General features: G+C 44.8%; 1 protein-coding gene across 6 annotated transcripts; it reads left to right on the top strand.

Moving 5' to 3' along the window:
• Positions 1 to 517: 517 nt before the first annotated feature.
• Positions 518 to 21,170, top strand: ABCC6 (ATP binding cassette subfamily C member 6). Of its 6 annotated transcripts, none has more exons than XM_056503599.1 (31): positions 520 to 662; positions 1,344 to 1,520; positions 1,853 to 1,978; positions 2,601 to 2,738; positions 2,934 to 3,059; positions 3,413 to 3,474; positions 4,243 to 4,374; positions 4,673 to 4,885; positions 5,707 to 5,884; positions 6,316 to 6,477; positions 7,880 to 7,972; positions 8,369 to 8,572; positions 8,912 to 9,058; positions 9,725 to 9,812; positions 10,101 to 10,170; positions 10,783 to 10,831; positions 11,364 to 11,540; positions 11,914 to 12,081; positions 12,821 to 13,013; positions 13,382 to 13,445; positions 13,923 to 14,040; positions 14,638 to 14,845; positions 15,528 to 15,838; positions 16,493 to 16,692; positions 16,796 to 16,922; positions 17,464 to 17,565; positions 18,298 to 18,444; positions 18,892 to 19,050; positions 19,271 to 19,437; positions 19,916 to 20,110; positions 20,638 to 21,170. In XM_056503599.1, exons 1-31 carry the CDS (start codon positions 624 to 626, stop codon positions 20,744 to 20,746), a joined length of 4,449 nt encoding a protein of 1,482 aa, XP_056359574.1. In that variant the 5' UTR covers positions 520 to 623; the 3' UTR covers positions 20,747 to 21,170. The 6 variants fall into 6 exon arrangements, with proteins under 6 accessions (XP_056359577.1, XP_056359574.1, XP_056359573.1 ...); XM_056503598.1 differs by having other exon boundaries at positions 10,783 to 10,909; positions 11,938 to 12,081; XM_056503600.1 differs by having other exon boundaries at positions 10,783 to 10,909; positions 19,916 to 20,084.
• Positions 21,171 to 21,325: the final 155 nt, after the last annotated feature.

The raw sequence follows: 21,325 nt of genomic DNA, 5'->3' as shown, positions 1-21,325 counted from the left end.
AACTTTACCTACCAGCAGATCTACAGCTTGTTTGTAAAGACAGATGCGACATTCCTCTCACGGCCCTGCCCATCCCGGTGATGCTTCCAGCCGGGATTATCCTTCCCTTCACCTTGGCACTTTGTAGGCGTAGCTGGTGTAAAGCCACTTCGATAAAAGGGGTTGTCGTCTTCAACCTGCATGTTCTCACCTTTTGTGAACGTAACTAAGGTCAGATAACTTCTAGAGAATAAGTTGCTCAAAAAAAAAAAAAGAATTTTGTATTTCAAGCATTGCGTAAAGTTATGTCACTTGTATAAACATGCATCAGGTAGGTAGAGACTATGCCTTAGATGGGCGCGTTCATGTAAGTGTTGCTGTATTAAAAGTATTGATGTTATTCCCTCGGCGTGCTGAATTGTGGAAAGAATAAACAGCGTCTCCTCTCTAAAGCGCTGTGTGTGTCCGTGCTCGGAGCGCTCCTATCCCCGGCAGGCCCGGGGCTCCGCCTCGCAGCGCGCCCTGCCGCCCTTCGGCCGGACTTTGCACCGGGCCGGGCCGGGCCGTCCGCAGCGGCGGCAGCGGAGCTCTGCCCAGCGAGGAAACGGCGGCCTGAGGGGAGGGTGCCGGGCCGGGCAGCGCCCATGGGTGCGGGCAGCGCGCTGTGCGGGCCCCGCGGCGGGGTGAGTGAGCCATGGGGCCGCGGCACCGAGGGGCACCGAGCGGCACCGGCGGGCCGCACGGCGGGATGTGCCACTGAGGGCGGGCGGCGCTGAGGGAGGGCGGCACCGGGGGAGGGTGACACCGGGGGAGGGAGACACCGAGGGAGGGTCGCGCCGGGGGAGGGTGACACCGGGGGAGGGTGACATCGAGGGAGGGTGGCGCCGAGGGAGGGTGGTATTGAGGGAGGGTGACGCTGAGGGAGAGGGGCAGCGAGGGAGGGCGGCACTGAGGGCAGGTGACACTGAGGGAGGGTGACACTGAGGGAGGGTGACACTGAGGGAGGATGACACTGACGGAGGGTGACACTGACGGAGGGTGACACTGACGGAGGATGTCACCGAGGGAGGATGTCACCGAGGGAGGGTGGCACTGAGGGCGGGCAGGCAGCCCTGGTAGCCCGAACGCCGAACAGACTGCGGTAAATGTGCAGTAAATATTCAGCCGCAGTAAATGTGATGAGCTCGAGTGAGGACGCAGCCCGGACCCACCACAGAAATACCTTCCAAAGGGCTCCGTGAGTCGATCGCTCCGGACGCACACAGATTTCCATCCCCAAGGTTGATAAACTAATAGGTTCCGTCACGGGATTCCTGTCCCCAGCCCTGTCATCGTGTCATTCACTTTTGCATCGTTTGTCTCAGGACTGGAACCAGACATGGCATGCAAACATCCCAGGGCTGCCCTGGTGCTTCGAGAGCCCCATCATTGCCTGCATCCCTTGTGCCTATCTGTGGATCTCTTTTCCTTTCTACTACTGGTACCTTCGGCACAGAAACAAAGGCTACATCAGGATGTCCTGCATCTTCAAAGCCAAAATGGTGAGGGTAGAGCATAGGGTTTGGTCCTAAAATTATCTCAACTTTGATGCAGAGCTTAACTTTTCTAAATTATTAATTCTTTCCTGATCATCCACCTCTGTGGGTCCTTTTGACATTTACTGGCTCAGGCCAGTATAAATCAAGTTTTGGGAAGATATGTCTTTAGAGCTTCTCCCCTGTGCTTCCATTTGATTCCCAGACACTTCCCATTGTGTCCCAAACCTAATCTTCCACCTCTCCAGTCTTACTGCCCAGGCAGCTTGGATCATTCAGTTTGGTAGATTGTCCCTGCATTTCAGTTCATTCCAGTGTGTTTTCTCTCTCTGCCCCAGGTCCTTGGATTCATCCTGGTAATACTTTGTTTTTCTGATGTCTTCTTCGTGGTGTGGGAGAAAAGCCAAGGAATCCCACGGGCTCCAGCATTCTTCATTAGCCCTGCTGTGCTGGGAATCACAGTGGTAATTCCTCTGTTGTTTGTCTGCACGTGGCCAAGCTTAGCCCTCCTGGGACAGAGCTTCTATTTCCCATGGCTCTCACTGTCCCTGAGCACAGATTTGGCTGACTGGGAGTAGAAGGCTGGGGATGCACTTTGTGCCTCTCTGCTGTGTGACACTTCAGGGGTTGGAGTTGGGGCAGACCCTGTGGGCAGAGCACACCTGCCAGGAGCTGAGGTTTCAGTAGGGTTTAGAAAGAGGTCTCACAACAACGAGACAAGATTTCATTTCTCATCACCACAGTATATATGTGATGTAGTATTGTTTAGAATGAAATGTGATTTCTGTTCAATAAACAAGTGCCTATTCTCCCCTTCTGTCATTGCATCTCCATAGCCTAAATCCTTCCAGCCTGTTGGCCCAATTGCAATTGTATTACTTGCCTTCTCTGTAGACATTCTTGAGTGCAAAACTGCACATAAAGCTTTTCAGTGTTAGCCTCTTATGAACAATACTGCAACTGTGAGCATCTTGAAATGTCTGGGCAAGAAGCTAACTGATTTTTCTCTATTGCATTCATTAATTTGATAATGCTTGGCATTCTATTACCAGGTATTTATTTGGACAAATTTGTACTTCCTCACAGGTCCTTGCCTTGTTCCTTACACAAGCAGAAAGAATGATGGGCATCAGGACTTCAGGGGTCCTACTGATTTACTGGCTGCTCTCATTTGTGGCTGCACTTGTGATGCTTAGTTCCAAAATTCAGCATGCCCTGGAAAAAGTAAGTGAGATCACATATGTTTAATGTGCAGACTACAAAGTCTCTAAACAACAGGGCTGGTTTTGTCTCATTGACTGCTCAATATGTGCTGAGAAAAATGATTCATGGCACTTTGTATTTGTGGTGGATGTTTATTTGCAGAGGTAGAACATGAGAAGCTCTTACCTCATTTTTCACCAGTATTCTGTTCCTTAGGGCTTCCTGGAAGACTATTTCCACCATGTTACAACTTACCTTTATACTGGCCTGGTGCTAGGACAACTTGTGTTATTCTGCTTGGTTGATCACCCTCCCTTCTTCTCTAAAGCTGACAACAATCCTGTAAGTATAAGGTAGCTTTTCCTAAAGCTTGGCTTCATTGCAGGATTTTAAATGTATGGGGATACACAGGCACATGAGTATCTGGGTGATGTAAGATGCTCTGTGCTTAAGAAAATAAATGTCTTTGGGTATGAAGAATTATATTCCTTTTTCTTCCATCTGAGGTGTTATGCAAAGTCAAATTCTCCAAAATCTCCCAATCCCACTGAGCCTCCACAATACACTTACTCTGGTTCAATGAATGGGGAGGGGGATAACTGATGGCTTTTCCTGGGGAAGCACACAGAGCTATATTCATCTGACACATGCCATTTTCTATCTATGAGTATCACACGTGTTTTCTCTTCCATCAGAATCAGTGTCCAGAAGCCAGCAGCTCTTTTCTTTCCAAAATCACATACTGGTGGTTCTCTGGGTAAGAAAACAGAAGATGTGGTTTTGCTACAATGTCAGAAAAAAGCAGCAGCATCAGAGATCAGAGAGGGTGTAGATGGCAGCCAGTAGGAAATATCTCAGCCCCTGAGTTAGATTATGGAGGGAAGATTTAAATTATTTCTTTAAATTATTTCTCTTGTGAGGTATTCTCACAAGTTCAAATTATAAAAATTTAATTTACATTTCTCAAAATAGTTTAAAGTGCAAATTTGTGATTGTAGATAATTCCCTTCTGCCTCCCAACTACCCCTCCAGTGCCCACCCAATCCTGCAATAGATCTCCTCGAGCTCTAATCATCACTGCACACCAACCACAGCTCTCTGCCTGCCAGACCTTGCTGTAACAAGTGCTGGGGAGGGGGAAAACTGAAGAGGCCATAGGCCCAGTGTGCTGCTGAGCATTCAGAAGTAAAACAATTTCATTCCTTAATGTCAGGTCTCATCTGCCTTTCATGGAGCCCAGAGAAAGTTAAACTGAACTTTCTTCTCCACTACCCAAGACTCTCAGTATGGACTAGAAATTAGGGCTGACTTGCAAATCCCCATTGTGCTGACAGAAGATAGCCTAGGGATTCACAGGAAAACTGCAGTTCCTGGACATTATTTATTGTTTATTGTGGGACAGGACAGCCCTGAGTAGTGTTGTGATATCACTGTCTGTGGTGCACTGTCTTGTTGCCCCGTTCTGAAAGTGTCACACACAGCACAGATCCTGCTGTGCTCCCCTGACTGCTCTCTGTTCCTCCAGGCTTCTCTGGAAAGGCTCTCAGCATGCCTTGGGGGTGGATGACTTGTGGCCAGTGAGGAAACAGGACTCCTCTGAAGAAATTGTTGCCTGGGCAGAAAGAGAGTGGAAGAAGTGTCACAGCAGAACCCAGCAGTGAGTATTTAATCATCATGGGCTCAGCTGGGCACTTCTAGATGATCTAAACAAATACACTTACAGGTACTGGTGTGAGAGTCCCTTTGTGCAAAATCAGATTGTAAGTGTTAAAGTCTGCTGGAGAACATCCTTCCACTCCTGGAAGCACAGAACTAACTTTCTGTGAGGGGTCAGCTTTTGATTTATATTGGATATGGTATGAACCCTAGTGTGAGATATTTAGTGATTTTTGAAGGTACAAAATTCCCAAGCTTTCTCCAGTTGTAGGTAACTTTCTCATTGTTTCTTCCCTCAGGAAAATGGAGTCTGCTACATTTAAAAAGAGTCAGAAAACTGACACTGGCATAGCAGAAGCTGAAGAGACAGAGGCTCTACTGCAATCAAAGCCCAGTCAGAGTGGGCCCTTACTGAGAATGTTTTGGAGCATGTTTGGAACTTACTTCCTTCTCAGCACTGTCTGCTTAGTTATCTGTGATGTCTTCTTGTTCTCCACCCCAAGGGTACTGAGGTATGTGCACATTTATACTGTATTTCTGTCACCTGTGCAAGATTGCTGTGTGCATGAGCTCAGAGGTGTGTGTCAGCACAGACACACAAACAATGACCTTTTGAAATTTTCTCTTGCTGATAAAAGGAGTTCAGGTGTCATTTGTGCTAAACCCACTGTCAGGTCAGGAGGAAAGGACACAAAGCCACTGTGTGAAGCTGTGCACACTGTCTGCACTGCTGTGCTCCAGCAGTGGGAAGGACAGGATGCACCAGCCCTTTGACAGCTTCATTAGAACAGGAGTTATTTGATGGTTCTGTGTATCATATCACTTACCACTTGCTGTAGTCTTAAGGCTGCATGTTCCTTGGCTAATAAAGAGCACAGCTGTGCATCCTACACATCTTAAATAGCTTTGTTAGTTGGTAAAGTGCTTTGTGGTTTCTGTTGGTACAACACCAACCTGCATTACATGGTATTTTCATGGGCAAAATCCTTTCTCAGTCATTAAGATTAGGAGAAGTTCTGGAAGTGTCAGTGATTCCCTTGGATTACAGCTACCACTCTGCATATTTCTGACAAATTCATTAAAATCAAGAGCCATCCTTAACACTGAAAATGAGATCTACCTAGAGAGGATGCTGAGATCAGAGACTGCTTCAAAACCACGAGTAGCTGGATTCAAAAATCAGGATAGTCTATGTTCCAGTTCTTCTGCTATTTACTGATAAACCTCAGGCAGACAGAATACAGAAAAATGACCAGTATTTCTGCCAGTGTATTGTTGTCTTTGTCTGATACTTTCTGTGTGGACTCAGCAACATTTTGCTCCTGTCTTGCAGGCTTTTCCTGAAGTTCATTGAAGATCAGGCAGCCCCAAGCTGGCTTGGCTATTTCTATGCCTTCAGCATGTTCCTGCTGGGCTGCCTGCAGACTCTGTTTGAGCAGCACTACATGTACAGGTGCCTTGTTCTGGGGCTGAGGCTGAGAACTGCACTGACAGGCCTGGTGTACAAGAAGGTGAGGCTGCAGCTTTTGTTAGCTTGGCCTTTTTCTAGCCCTACCTTAGCAGTAATGATGTACATTGTTCATGGCAATAGCAGGGGAGATGTCATTAGAAATCAGGTTTAGGATGTAGCTGTGCTATATTCATCTCTTAGAAGTACATGGCAGTGCATTTTTCAGAGATTTTTTTAAGAAGGAAAAGCCAAATAAAGGTTAAAGCAAAATTCAACATGAACTTTCTTATGCTGTAGATGATGGTTGGTAAAAGGAGTAAATGCTTCATCTCAAAGTGAAGTCACATGGCCCAGGTAGCAGCATGGTTTTAATACCTGGGATTCAATATTTTTCTCCCTCTCTTTGTTTCTCTTTGAGGAAAAGAATTTTTTGACTTCTGGACCAAACATGTTGTTTGATGATGTCTTTTCTTTCTTCTCTGCCCTGTCTAGATCCTAGTTATGTCAAATGCCTCAAGGAAAGAAGCAACCACAGGTGAAATTGTTAATCTGGTCTCTGTTGATGTGCAGAAACTAATGGACCTGATTATCTATTTTAATGGGACCTGGCTGGCTCCCATTCGGATTATTATCTGCTTTGTCTTCTTGTGGCAGGTAAAATATGACACTAGTTATCAATCCCTTTCCATTCTAACCACCAGAGGAAAAAGGAGGTTTCAAAATTCTACTGACTGCTTTGAATTACATGAAATTCCATGTTTTTCTTAGGTCTGTAGCATGGTGCATTCACTTTTCTTTCTGAAAGATACTTTTATTGATGTAGAATCCTTGTCTGATTCTTCAGTTCATCTTCTGCCCTGTGTATCCAGCATTCACTCCCTTTTAGGAGACTCTGAATATGGTTATAGTGAGCTGACTGATACACTTCTGCTTCAAATTTGCCTGTCACCTCTCTTCACAACCAAAAGGTGGTGGCACAGTGGAGGCTGAAAGTACAGTTCCAGCTCCTTGGCATAGTCCCAGAACATAATGGAGAATGGTCTGAAATAGCAACTTGGCATACTTCATCCTGAAGCCTGAGTACCACAAGCTCAGTGAAACAGCTTGAAGCAAAGTTACATGCCATTCAGAAAGAGTATTGGAAGCTTAGAATTTAATAGGTATCAAGGAGTTTAGCAAGGAGAGAGCAAAACCTGAATTAGAAATAACGGAAAGTACTCTAAATTTTTATCAAGGTATGGTATTTTCTCAGCAATACAGAGCCCTCTTGTTTTGGCCAATGGAAGTATGAGCAGTACAGAGACAGGTGATTCACAGGAGCTTTCCAGAGGCCTTTGAGGCCTCTCTTTACTCCCCAGGATGGATTGTGCCTTGTGCCTGGCAAGATGCTGTGACTGTGAAAAGTGATCATCCCTTTTCTGATGATATTGACAAGTTGAGTGTGGTTGGAGCATAACTACACTTTGTTTGCTGATGTTCACAGACTGTTTGTGCAGACAATACCTGTAACTCTGTGTGTCCACCAGCACTCCCCTCTCCAGCCACCCCTAGGGGATGTAACTAACCATGAGAAAGGAGTGTTGATGCATAATTGTTATGAACCTTGGGATCCAAGAGCTGTCCCAAGATAATGGCACAGGATAGTGCCACCATTTCATCATGCAGACACGCTGGGTTATTTATGCTGCAGGAATACTTTGTTGAGGGTTTGGGTTTGTTTTTTAAGGAAAAGCTGGTGTTGTCTGGGGTCACTTACTCAGGGCAGCCACTAGATGTCCCTCTGAACGCATCCAGGGACAGACAGGGAGCGCTGGGATTGCCAGCGTGCCTCTGGCTCGCCTTCAGCACCGATCTAGCTCCTAACAAGGGAGCGAATAGATTCAGCACAGCCTGGTGACAGGAGTTATCCTGCTGGAGAGCTAACAATGCACAGCGCTTAGGAGAACAGCTCCCGGGAAAGGCAAGGGCAAGGTCAGGGTGAAGGCTCAGCCAGAGGGATGCTTTGCACAAGTTCAATCACCAGAAGTTCCTTCTCTTTGCTTTTCTCTCCTGGCAGCTTCTAGGGCCATCTGCTTTGACTGCAATTGCTGTATTTCTGCTTCTTTTGCCTCTGAATTTTGTGATCACCAAGAAGAGGAGTCAGTTTCAGGTACATTTTGCTTCCTAAAAACAAAGTGGTTTACTGAGTTATGTAATTACTTATATTTGTTATTCATGCTTGTCATGACTGCCTGAAGTAACATAGGAGGATTTGAAGCCTGCAAAGTTCCTTGAAATTTAGAGTAAGCTCTTCCATGTTCAGCCTTTTACTATATTTGCCCTACTTTCTGTTGTTTTTATGTACTGCCAGTAAAAGTAAAGCTCTGAAGATGAAAAGTAAAATACTTCCCAGCCTGGAAGATTCATAAGCAAAACAGTATACACAGCTCAACTGCAGGGAAATTTATTCAGGACTTGGAGGCAGGAATAAGGTATTTCTCTTCAGAATAATTGCATTATTAAACATTCAACCTATTAAATGATAAAACTCAAACATTTATTACAGGAAACCCAGATGAAACATAAGGATGAGAGGGCCAAACTCACCAGTGCCATTCTCAGCAACATTAAAGTAATCAAACTGTATGGCTGGGAGAAAACCTTCATGGAGAAGGTGCAAGAAATCCGAAAGCAAGAACTTCAGGCCTTAAAAAGATCTCAGATTCTCTTCTCAGCATCCCTAGTTTCTTTCCATTCATCAACTTTCCTGGTGAGTGGATCACCTTCCTGCATAAAACATGTGCTGTTACTTGCCTTTTTCTTTGTGCTCCTGCCTGGACAGATTTTTCCTATGGACAGCTAAAGATTATATCTGCCTGGGGGAGCACAGGAAGTTGCTGGAAGTCACAGGAGTTGCTGTGGCTGCTGCACCAAAACTTCCTTAAAGCAGAAGATCCAATGATCAAACTTAGTTCTGCTGCCAACACACCAGACCTATGCCTATGGTGACAGCCTGCATTTAACCAAATGGGTCCCAGAGTCTTGAAGGGCCTGTCACCCTTGAACCATTGTGAAGCAAGTGGTTTAGTTGTCATTTGTTCCCTTTCAGGTCACATTTGTCATGTTTGCTGTCTATACCCTGGTGGACAACACACACGTGCTGGATGCTGAGAAGGCCTTTGTGTCCTTAACACTGATCAACATCCTCAACACTGCCCACTCCTTCCTGCCCTTCTCCATCAATGCTGCTGTCCAGGTTAACTGCAGTTCCTTTGGCCATAAGGGTTCTTTCCATATCCCCATTTACAAGTCAAGGTAGGGATTTCTTAGGGCTCTGCACATCAGCTATTTAATTGCCACTGTGAAACAGTGAAGTGCTAGAGCTTGCAGCTAAAGGTACTTGTGGCACTGCTTTTCAGAAAGGCAGAAATACTCCTAAGTCTTTTGTAGTTCAGCACAAGCACCATTAGATCTCATAGGGGCTTCCAGTTCTGTTTCTACTCACAGAAGTCAGGATAAGTGGAGCAAAATCTCCATAGGGGAGATGCTGCTAGTCCAAGCCAGAGAGAAAAGCAATTAATTGTTCAGTAAGAAATTAGGAAATTCATTTCCCTCTTATGCTCCAAGACTGTCACAAATTTTCATGTACAGAAGCAATCACTGGAAAGTTTGCAGGAAGAATTGGATGGAAAAGTACCAATTTCACTGAGGCAGAAGCACAGGGAAGGATCTGCAGGTTTTTCTAAGCTAAGCAGAAATACAGGCAGGTAACATGAGGAAGAGCTGCCCTTGGCCATCTAAGCCTGCATCATCTGCACATAGCATTAGTCAACATTCTAAGTGGGTCTTCAAGCTTCACTTTGGGTTTTTGCTCCCTTTCTACTCTAAATCTTATTTTCTTCTCTGTGCTGCTTCATTCCAGGCCAGGGTTTCCTTAAACCGCTTAGCAGCTTTTCTGAGTCTGGAAGAACTGGATCCTGAGAGCTCAAACAAAAACACTTCTGCCTGTGGTGAGCTTTTATGTTTGCACTTTCATCTTCTAAGAGGAGGAGTTTCCATTGTTCAGCTTCTACTCAGAGTGTCTACCATAGTCAAGAGAAAAATATTTGCCCCTTACTGTCACTTTATCTCTCTGGCCTCATTATTTCTAACAATGAAATCTAATCTGGTGATTTACCCCTTCTTTTCATAATAAAGGTTGATTTTAAATACACACTGAAACATAAAATCACATAAATTGGGACATTTCTGTAGCTATCTTTGCATTTATGAGTGATCTGTTTCTCTTCATGTTTTAGTACAGGCAAGTATCACCATAAGGAATGGAACTTTTTGCTGGAGCAAAGAAACTTCTCCTTGTCTTAGAAGGTACAGACTTACCCTTAGTCATCTCTCAGTACTGTAGGTCAGGGTGGATGCTGGATAAACTGATTCCTCAGGGCCTAAGTGAAACCAGGGCAGAATATCCAGAGGCTTCTAAGTTTGCTTCATCTTCAGTGTTGAAGTCTGAAAATTATAGAATCAGATAAAACATAATTTTGCTGTTCTGTTGAGGAGCACATAAATGGGAAGGTGCCTGTATCTGGATGTTGCTTTAGTATACGGAGACTGTTTTCTTTTTAAACTTTTCTTGTCCAAATATGAAATTACAGTGATTCAAAGCAAAAAAGTGGAATAGATGAAATAAAGATATTATATATGACATATTTTAGAAAAGAAAAACTTTGAAAAATTGTGATATTCAGGAATGTTCTACATCCAGTGCTTTGGGTTAGCCTGTCTCCAGAGTGAGGATCTGGGTATAAACTGAGATGGGAATGTGGATGAAGACTCTCTGGTTGGAGGTGTCTGAAGGGATGAAATTAGGGGGTTTACTTAATACATACACAACAACAGCAGGAGTTTTGATAACTATTACAGTTATTTTCTTTTCAGAAAGTGCATGCACAATGTGGTAAGAGGCTGCTCTTTTCCCCACAGCATAGACCTCAGCGTGGCCCAGGGCTCTCTGCTGGCCGTGGTTGGGCAGGTGGGTGCTGGCAAGTCCTCCCTGCTGGCAGCGCTGCTGGGCGAGCTGCAGGCCACCGACGGCTGTGTCACCCTGAAGGTGAATTGTCCCCTCAGATTGGCTGCTAATTAGGCTGTTTGCAGGAGCTGTAAAGTATTAGCACACCATCAGGTACCTGAGCAAAACCCACTTACTGCTGAATCTGAACACAGGCTGTGTGTATCAGCCCACATTTAATTCCATGCAGGTGATGCAGACCTCTCAGATGAGCCTGAACTTTGGGAATAGGAGCTGGAATAGTACTTCAGAGATGCAGTTCTGTTTCCCCTCTGACAGTGAGCTGAAGTGTCATCCTGCTAAACTGCATCCTGTACTTGTGCCTCTGTTGACTCCCCTGTAAGGCAGTAACAGTTTGCAAAGCCTCCTGAGAACTGTCAGTGGCAATGAGCATTCCAGATTTCCACAACTGAGAGAGCTTTTCTTCAAAGATGGGCTCCCACAGTGTCAAGTTGAGCTCATGGAAAGGTTTGCTAACATTTTTCCACTTTTGTAGGGCACTGCAGCTTATGTCCCCCAGCAAGCTTGGGTTCTAAATGCTTCAGTGGAAGATAACATTCTGTTTGGGAAAAAGATGGATGAAACATGGTTCAGTAGAGTGACAGAGGCTTGTGCACTGCACCCTGATTTGGAGACCTTCCCTGCAGGGCAGAAGAGTGAAATAGGAGAAAAGGTACTGCCTTGGGTTTATGTTTTGCCTGAGTAGCTACAACTTCAGGTGTCCTGCTTAAAACATCTATCTCTGAATAAGTACAGCTTTGGGAGCTGTGATGAAAACAAAAAAACTGAACTCACAAGAGGTAGGTTCTCAGGAATTTCTGGGAAGTTGGGCCATGGTTTAATTTAATTTAACCAGTCATTCTTGGGTGCTCTTTTGCAGGAGACAGTAGTTGTTCAAGAGACTCTGCAAGAGCCCTGTTTGGAGGGAGGGAGGGAGATACACTGGTTTAAAAATGAGGAAGTCATAAAGCCTCAGTGCAAAAGAGAGTCAGCAGTTAGGAAATATGCTGTAGCTTTGGAATGAACAGGGTCAGTATCTTTTGCAGGGAATCAACCTGTCTGGAGGGCAGAAGCAGAGGGTGAGCCTTGCTCGGGCCGTGTACCAGAAGGCCTCAGTTTACCTGCTGGATGATCCCCTGGCAGCTGTGGATGCCCACGTTGGGCAGCACATCTTTGAACATGTTCTTGGACCCAATGGTCTACTGAAAGACAAGGTGTGCTATAAACCTGAACTGCAGATAATTGCACAATGTCTCTAATTAGCAGAGCCCCCAGAATGTTGCCTGATCTCTTCCAAATTCTGTCACCATATCTGATCCCATTACCTTTGAATAGTTCAGTAGCACCTTTACAGTTCACCCAAATGTTCTTAAACACTTCTTCTCCATTCTTTTCACATTGGTTATGTTTTGTTTTTCCTTAGTATTCCTCTGCTGTCAAGCAATCTAGATAATAAACATGGTTACATGAGAAGGGATATTAGGGCAGCTCTATTGGATTCAGACTAGAAATTGCCTAGAAATACATGGTTCAGTTTCCCATTATGGAAGGAAAACATGAAGCAGGCAATTTCTTTCATTAGAAAGTCCAATTAAAAAAGGCATATCTGATTATAAATACCTTTCTCTCCATGAGGACTGGTTGCAAGTATCAGAATATAATTATTGTATTGAAACAGAATGGCTGGCTAAGAAGAATGTATCAGACTTAAGGTGTACTCAAAGGGTTTGATTGTATATTAGAAATGCAGAATATTCCAATTTATCTAGGGAAAAATTACTTTTCTTGTCCTTTCTTCCATTTATCTGTGCAAATATGTTCAGAAATGTAAATAAAAGGAAATTCCCTTCAATTCCATTCAGGCTGATGAATTTTTGAGAACTAAATTTGATCCTGAAATACTGAAGTACTGACAGAAGAACAATTGTAACTGTTCCCTCTTTATTTAAGCAGACTCGTGTGCTGGTGACTCACACAATTAACATTTTGCCTCAAGTGGACAACATTGTTTTTCTGGTGGATGGAATGATCTCAGAAACTGGTTCCTACCAAGAACTTCTAGAGAAAAATGGGGCCTTTGCAGAATTTCTTCACTCACACGTTACTGCAGAGGAGAAGCCATGTGCTGGTTCTCCAGGTAACCCAGGTGGGTTGGAATCATTCTTCCTAAGTCTATCAGTCAGTTGTTCCCTTCATATCATATCTGTTTTATTATGGACATTAAAGCAGAGATCCAATCACAGTAAGGTGTTGTTTTGTGTGGGGAAAAATATTCCTGTCAAATCAGCTGACTCATCACCTCAAAATTGGTTCTTGACTCCATAGGAGTAGACAATAATCATGCAGTAAAGTCTTACCCACTATATGTGCTAATCTACAAGTCTCACCTTGATATTTCTACCTTTAGAAACAATTTTTAAATTAATCTTCCCTCCATATTACCTGTCTTTCAAAGGCTATATAGAACAAAAAAAGGATTCTAAAGCATTTAGAAAAAAATACATTATTTCACAGCAATGGGAGACACCAAAGGCACTGTCACCACTGGAAATGGTCCCTCTCAGGAGAAACCCCTCAGGTAAGCCTAAAGCAGTCTGAGACACTGAAGAATTTACTCCAGAAGCCCATACAAGCCTACATGGAAGCTCTTACTGAGTATGATACAGGTTTGAGATTGATCTGTAAATTAATAACAAGAGCAAACAAGCAAAACTCAAGAATAGGTAAAAACCTGCTCCTGAATGTGGAAGTTGACTGACACTTCTGCATTTCACAAGGAGGCAGAACAGAGCTCAGGTACAGGCTCCTGATCCATCTGGTTGTGATCACTTCCCTGGGGGGCTGTAGGTCAGACTCACCCCAACCAGCCTCAGACACTGAATGCTTTAAGCCTCTGCTCCTCAGTGGTTTGGCAGAGCCCAGTCCCTGTGACAAACATGGACAATGCCTGGGGTCACTCTGGAGGAGCCTGAAAACTGCAGCCCTCAAAACAGGCATGGATTTGGGGATGAATGGGTGGCTAAAAACTGAAAGGATTTTTGTTTTCTTCATGAAGTGGTGATTCACTAAAATCTGCTGTGAGAAAGGAGACCATTCCTGTGAGTCAAGACTGTACCAGTGCTGCAGCCACCAGTGGAGGATTAACCAAGGCAGAGAGAAGTCAGCACAGCAGGGTAAGCACAGCACCTTCCTGCAGAGGCAAGGACACATTCCATGGGATAACACACCCATGGCAGGCAGGTCAGCTCCCTGCCTCAGCTAAAGCAGGGCCAGGAGTCAGCTGAGCTGGAACTGCAACAAGGACATGTTATATTGAGAAGAAATGAGAGCAATAAGGCAGAAACCCCAAAAGCTTTTTTCTTTAGGGAAGCCCAGCACCAGCCAGGCTGAGATCTCCTGACCTCCCCTGATCAGCAGGCCCCCACACAAGCAGCCAGTGTGAGCATGACAGTCATCTCTCACTCCAACAACACAGGAAAACCACTGCCTGACATAAAGCAAGCCTTACATGCATTCCAGAATTAACATGAGCCTATTGCATAACCTTCATCAGCTGATAATAATCATTCATTAATGATTTCTTTAAGTATGCCTTCATTATTCATCCATGAGGAAAACAAAACAAGAATCAACATGGTTGCTATGGCTGTGGCATATAACAGGAATGCCATAATAAATCATTCCTTGCCTCAGAGCTGCTTTTTTTTTTTTTTTTTTTTTTTTTTGCTAACAAGCTCTCCTCTTTTTTTCCCCCATGTTCCTGTCTCCAGGTCAGTGCTGGGGTGTATGCAGCCTACCTGCAGGCAGCAGGCCCAGCCCTGTGTGTGTACACCATCCTGTCCTTCACGTGCCAGCAGGCCATGGCCTTCTCCAGGGGCTACTGGCTCAGCCTCTGGGCAGGGGACCCTGTGCTCAATGGGACACAGCAGCACACACAGCTCAGAGTGGGAGTCTTTGCTGCATTAGGAGTGGTTCAAGGTTGGTTTCAGTTGCTCTCTTAATTCTTCTCTCTATTCCCACCTCCCTTTCCCATATCCAGGATGTTTTCTCAGAATATAAACAAGTGCATACCCTTGGGCTTTCAGCTTCCTGGGCTTTTGGCCCCAACCCTAAAAGTTTTTCTCTTTTCATCCAGCATAAATTAATTATATCAAAGTGCAGGTTTTTCAAATTATATCAAAGTGCAAGGCTCTTCTCCATGCTGAATGAATTCTTGGCTTAGGTCACACAAAAAAGAAGAGAAACTTGTAAACTTTTACCTTTCTTTATGTTTTTCTTTTAAAATGGCCACAATTCTTTTGGTCACTCTATTTAAAAAGAAAAAAATTCACTGAGAAATTTAAAGTTATCCAAGTCAAGCTTCTTCTGTGATGAATGAATAATTTGTCCTGCATGTTTAAGTTCCTGAATCCATGCCCCCCATCAAGCTGGCTTAGAAGGTCTTTGGTCATTCTGTAACTACCCTACAGAAAGGGCAGCTTACCCTGCAACTCTGAGGCTTGGTTTAATTCCTGTGAAGAGAGGTTTCATCCTCTTGCACCTTCCTGAATGCACAGTGATGCAGCATTCACAGGGCTAAGTGGAAATCACAGTCTTGCAAAGGAGAACTCCAAGGTGGGTTTGTTCAGACCCAGTAATAATGATTTCTTTCCTCTTACAGCCCTTGGCAGGTTTGCCTGCACAGCAGCAGTGCTGCTGGGGGGTGTGTTAGCCTCCCACCAGCTGTTCCTGCAGCTGCTGAGCAGTGTCATGAGATCCCCAATGCTCTTCTTTGAGCAAACACCCCTTGGCCACCTGCTGAACCGCTTCTCCAGGGACATGGATGCTGTTGATTCTGTCATCCCTGACAAGCTCAAGTCTGTGCTGGGATTCTTCTTCAACTTACTGGAGATCTACCTGGTGATTGTGGTGGCTACACCATGGGCAGCAGTGGCCATAGTGCCCTTGACTGTTCTTTATGCAGCATTCCAGGTAGGAGCTCACAGATGCAGGAGAGGCTGCAGCAGCACAGCCCTGTCCCTGCAGAAAGCCTGCTTCCATTTCTTAGCAGTGAAGGCATGCAGAAATGAGTTTCATCATCTCATGTTGCATCTGGGCAAGAGTAATGTCAGTCCCTTTCCCACATCACCTCAGCCTTCCAAAGGACCCAAGAGACCTCACAAAGAGACTCGTGCATTTTTGATGTCTAAAGCAAATCCTACCTAGGGCTTTATTCCTCCTGTCCTTTAGTGTAAATCACATGAATACCAAAGGCATTTTTCATTTTCTGCAGAATTCCTACACTACTTTTTAATACATCCATGTTAGCCAGCCAATACTGAGCATTAGGAGAGGGCAACTGTGTCTCTGTTCTCCATTGAGCAGGGCTCAGCTGCAGGAGAAACTGAGTGTAGAGCTTTTGTGGGTTCACAGCTCCTTTGCCCCAGCCACAGGGTTATTCCTAATAAAGACAGGACATAACAGAGCTAGGAACACTGCCTCATCTTTAGGGGCATCTCCTACATGCACATGAGGTTTTGTGACATGAGGATAGAATGTACTATAGCACTTCCCAGATTTCCTGTGGAGTACCCCCATAGAGACATGAGCCTTCTAATGACTCTCCCTTCACTCCCCTTGTACCAGCACTTCTATGTCACCACCTCCTGCCAGCTGAGGCACATGGAGGCTGCCAGCAGGTCACCCATCTATTCCCACATCTCAGAAACTTTCCAAGGCAGCAGTGTGATCCGTGCTCACAAAGACCAGCAGAGGTTTATTTCAAAGAGCAATTTCCTAGTGGATGAGAACCAGCGAATTTGCTTCCCTGGAGCTGTTGCTGACAGGTACAAATCTGCCCAGCAGCTCCACTAGTGTTCTGTAAAATAATCATGTGTTGGGAGAAAGGGAGAGGGCACCCAGCAACAGCTCTGTCCCCTCCTCCTGCAGGTGGCTTGCTACAAACCTGGAGTTCCTGGGCAATGGCGTGGTGCTGTTTGCAGCCCTGTTTGCAGCCATGAGCAGGACTCAGCTCAGCCCAGGAACTGCTGGCTTCTCCATCTCCTATGCTCTCCAGGTAAGCCAGTGTGGAAATGATACCATGCTTACCTTTACCAAAAGCAACTGCATTTTAATTTCTATTATGAACTATTTTTGTGCCTTTCTAGATGCCTTTTCCTGCCAAATCCTGCTGTTATTGCTGAAATCCAGAGCACATGGCCCCTTAGGGAATGAACCTCATTAACACATGTATGGGTCATCTTCTTCCTCCTGCACCTGAACTTAAATATAAGTCAAAGCAAGCCCTGGGCAGCTGAAGCAAAGGTCTCCAGTACCTGTCTTACTTGCTCATAGACTAGCTGCATAAGAGCCTAAAAAATAGCTACACCAAGTTTTAGCACCCAAATCAGTAGCATTTCATTCTCTATAAACATGTTGAAGAGTCTCTGGCAGGACCTGGCTTTCACTTTAGCATTTTAAGGTTTTCTGATGTAATCTAATATCTGATATAATTAGCTGATGAGGAGATCTTTAGAAATAAACAGTAAGACAGGTAACTCCTGAGCACAGCTCAGGGCTGATTTGACCTGCCCCAGTGCTTCCTTTCCAATGTGCAGATAACTGGTGTTCTGAACTGGATGGTTCGCTCCTGGACAGAAGTAGAGAACAACATTGTCTCTGTGGAGAGAGTCAGAGAGTACCTGAGGACTCCTAAGGAGGTAGCTGATCCACTATTGACCTTACTAGGAGGGGCTGAGCATCTCTGCAAACTCAATTAGTAACTCTTCTGTTCCCCTGCTTTTCCCCTTCTAAAAGGCCAGTCATGTTTCCTTTAAAGAACTGCAGTATTTGAGTTTTATCCAACTAACTAGATTTGTTTTATAACCTCTGATCATGATTTCCTTCAGACAGTTATGCACTGGATTGCCATTAAAATAGCTTCACTTGTTAACACTCATGGAATGAGACATTTCCTGCCCATATTTGGAGTATTTATTATGTGACTTCAGATGCAACTCTCTGATGACTAATGGCTCCTAGATAGCCTTCTAGCTGCTAAAGGTCTCCAGTGCAGTAATTTTTGTTCTGTAATCATTAAAATTGTATTTCCATATGCTGCCCTGAGAGAGGAGGCTTTCACAGTCCTGTTTATAGAGGCATATAAATTTTTGTTATTGAACTACTCAATGTCAGAACTCTGACATGCAAGCAAACATTCATCCCCATTTTCAGTAAAGAAAATCTGACTGGCACCTTCAGATAAAGTAAAAAGCCAACATCTTCAGTATAAAAGTTAGAGGCCTTTTCCTGGTTTGGAAACAGCAGAGACTGGGGGGCAGCTGGCACAGATGTCTTCATGAACTTCCCATTCCAGTATTGCACTTGATTGGGTAATTCACATCAGCCTTGAAATCAGCCTTCAGCTCTGCTGTTTGCTTCCATCTCTCCAGGCACCTGGGACTCTGAAGAGCAAACTTCAAGGGCAGGTTTGGCCCACTGAGGGAAGGATTGAATTCAGAAACTACAGCCTGTGCTACAGGCCAGGTTTGGAGTTAGCACTGAGGGGTGTCACTGTGAGCATCAACGGGCAAGAGAAGGTAAAAACCCCTCCTTCAGCATGTGAGCAGTGCTGAGCACTGACCAGAGCCAGGGACACAGCCCTGCCTGCACCAGCTACTGCAGCCTGGCAGCTGCAGGACAGCAGGAGCCTGTCTCCCACACTGCACACCTTGTCCAGCTTATTACAGCACAGGAATCCCTTTTTTCAGTCTAGTTCCAAATGAAGGCCCTGTTTCAACTGTTAACTCTTGTAATTATTCTTCCCAAAGGCTTTTGTGATTCCTTTTCATTCAAAACAATTACAAACTATAAATGCTTCCATTTAAGAAAGTAGTGCCAGACTGTGAATCACAAATAACCCCAAGGATCTGGTCTGTGCAAAGCTGTCTCTCATCAAAAGGCCAAGAGGAACTACATGACACGTTTGTGCAGCTGTGAGAAAACAATCAACATCAAAACCAAAGTCCTTCCCTTGCACTTTGCAGATTGGCATAACTGGCAGAACAGGAGCTGGGAAATCCAGCCTGGCAGTGGGGCTGCTGAGATTGGTGGAGGCTGCAGAAGGAGCCATCCTAATTGATGGACAGGATATTGCCCAGCTAGGCCTCCACGACCTCAGAACCAAGATCACTGTCATTCCCCAGGTATGAAACCCACTCCCAAAATCCTTGAGCAGGGTCTTGAACACCTGGGAAGGGTTTATAAAGATTCTGGGAGAGAAGGGACATTCAGCAATTTCCAAGTTGGAAATAACCTCTATACCATGTTTATCTGCCATTAAACATATTCTCACCCAGCAGGCAGGACCCAGAGCTCATTTTTATAATTAATTTCAGGAGTTGTTTGTACTGTCTCTGTGCTCAGGATCCAGTTTTGTTTTCTGGCTCCCTAAGAATGAATCTCGACCCATTAAACCAATACACTGATGCAGACATCTGGACAGCTTTGGAACTTACTCAGCTCAAGAACTTTGTTGCAGATCTGCCAGAGCAGCTGGAATATGAGTGCACTGACCAAGGGGAAAACCTAAGGTACCTTTATCTGCAGAAAGACAGTGGCAGGGCAGTGCCAGCCCCTGGCCTAGGAGAACTGGTTCTCCTGGTTGGATGAGGAGGCCAATTCCTTAAAAAAAAAATTAAAAATTAATTAATGATGTCCATACTGCAAACTGCTGCATTACTATCCTGTTTAGCAGTATGAAATCAAATCATAAGACACGAAGGAAGACCTTTCAGACTTAGTCATGGTGGTGGTTTGCATTTGTGCAGTAGTTGAAACCCTGCCATTTGTTCCAAGTGCAGCTCTTCTGGGTGCCACAGCAATACCTTCCCTTCCCTTCCTTAGGCTGTTTCATGTTGTTACCTACCTGCAGGGCCACCAGCCTCAATCACCCTTTCAGAGAAAGGGAACAGCCACCTTTCCATTATAGATTTCAAATGTATCATCTGTTCTGACCCCAAGGAAAAGTGACTACTGGCCTCAGTTTACCATCCCTCTTCCTACTTGCAGCACTGGTCAGAAACAGCTGGTTTGCCTTGCCAGAGCACTCCTGAGAAAAGCCAAGATCCTCATTCTGGATGAGGCCACAGCAGCAGTGGATTTAGACACTGATGTCCAGATTCAGTCCATGCTGAGGGCTCAGTTCAGAGCCAGCACCGTGCTGACCATCGCTCACAGGGTGAGCAGCGTCCTGGACTGTGACAGGTACAGCATCTCTGGGCAGGAGAACACAGCTGAGCACTGGCACAGCACAGTGTGCTCAACAGCAATTCCATTTCTGTCTCTTCGTGCTTAAACCTCCCAGCCTTGCTTTAGAGTTAGGAGGATCTCTCTGAAACAGCAGGGCACCAACAGGTTAAGCAGAGATGCTTTACTCCCACACAGTGCCTTCCCTGCTGTGTCACAGCCCTCTCCCCCTACTGACAGCAAAACCATGACTACAGCTCCTTTCATCACCTGAGAGTTGTGAAACTGAAATACCCAGTACTCTGTTCACAAACCTCACTCCAGTCTCAGCTGCCAAAAACCTCTCCTCCCAAACTCAGCACTTGAACAGTCACTCATCAGGAGCCCTTTCTATCCCAGCACTGTTTCCCAGCTGAAAAGCTGTTGGGAAGCTTGGCTGAATAACCATCAAGTACTGAAACTTACTTTAAAACTAAGTAGAAATGACTGTGTTTATTATAGGTGCTGGTGTATCCCCAAACTTACACATCTTTTAATGTTCACAGGATTTTAGTCTTGGAAAATGGCCGGGTAGCAGAATTTGATACTCCAGAACACTTAATAGCTCAGAAGGGACTATTCTACAGACTGATGGAAGAATCAGGCCTTGCATGACTCACTCATGGAGCATCCCAAAGCAGAACCACCACCATCAGGAGTAATTGACCTCATAATTGAGTATTGAATTCAATCTGAAATGCCTGACATTCAACCAAAGCTTGTTTGAGCCAGAACTGCAGTGAGTAGATGGAAAGGGGTAACTTGGGATACACATTATTTCCACAGGAAACTCAGCAATTCCACTTTCATTATGTTTCCAGATACCAAAACCTCATTTGACTGCTGAAAACGAGACAGTCAGGACTTAAATACTTTTCTGGTATAAAAGCAAACAAGCCAAAAGAGAAAGACCACAGCATTCCCAATTTATCCTGGAAGTGTAGCCCAAATATCCATCATACTTCAAGATTACACAAATTATTTTTAAAAGCCAGAAAGATTTTATGGACAGCAAGAAAGAATTTAACTGGTAGCAAGGCAACTTTGGTTGTTTGTAGTTGATCCTAAGCTCCAGGCAGAACAAATGTTGTATTTTGTCATTATCTTTGTCAGTATCTGAGGATTGCTCACCCCAGCACTGTTCTTACACAGCTGTGGACTCCAAGGCAGCTGGAGCTCATCATCCAAAGTGCA

Source organism: Oenanthe melanoleuca, chromosome 14 (genome assembly GCF_029582105.1).
Source record: "Oenanthe melanoleuca isolate GR-GAL-2019-014 chromosome 14, OMel1.0, whole genome shotgun sequence".
In the NCBI taxonomy this organism is placed as follows: Eukaryota; Metazoa; Chordata; class Aves; order Passeriformes; family Muscicapidae; genus Oenanthe; species Oenanthe melanoleuca.
This window is presented reverse-complemented; position numbering and strand designations above follow the sequence as displayed.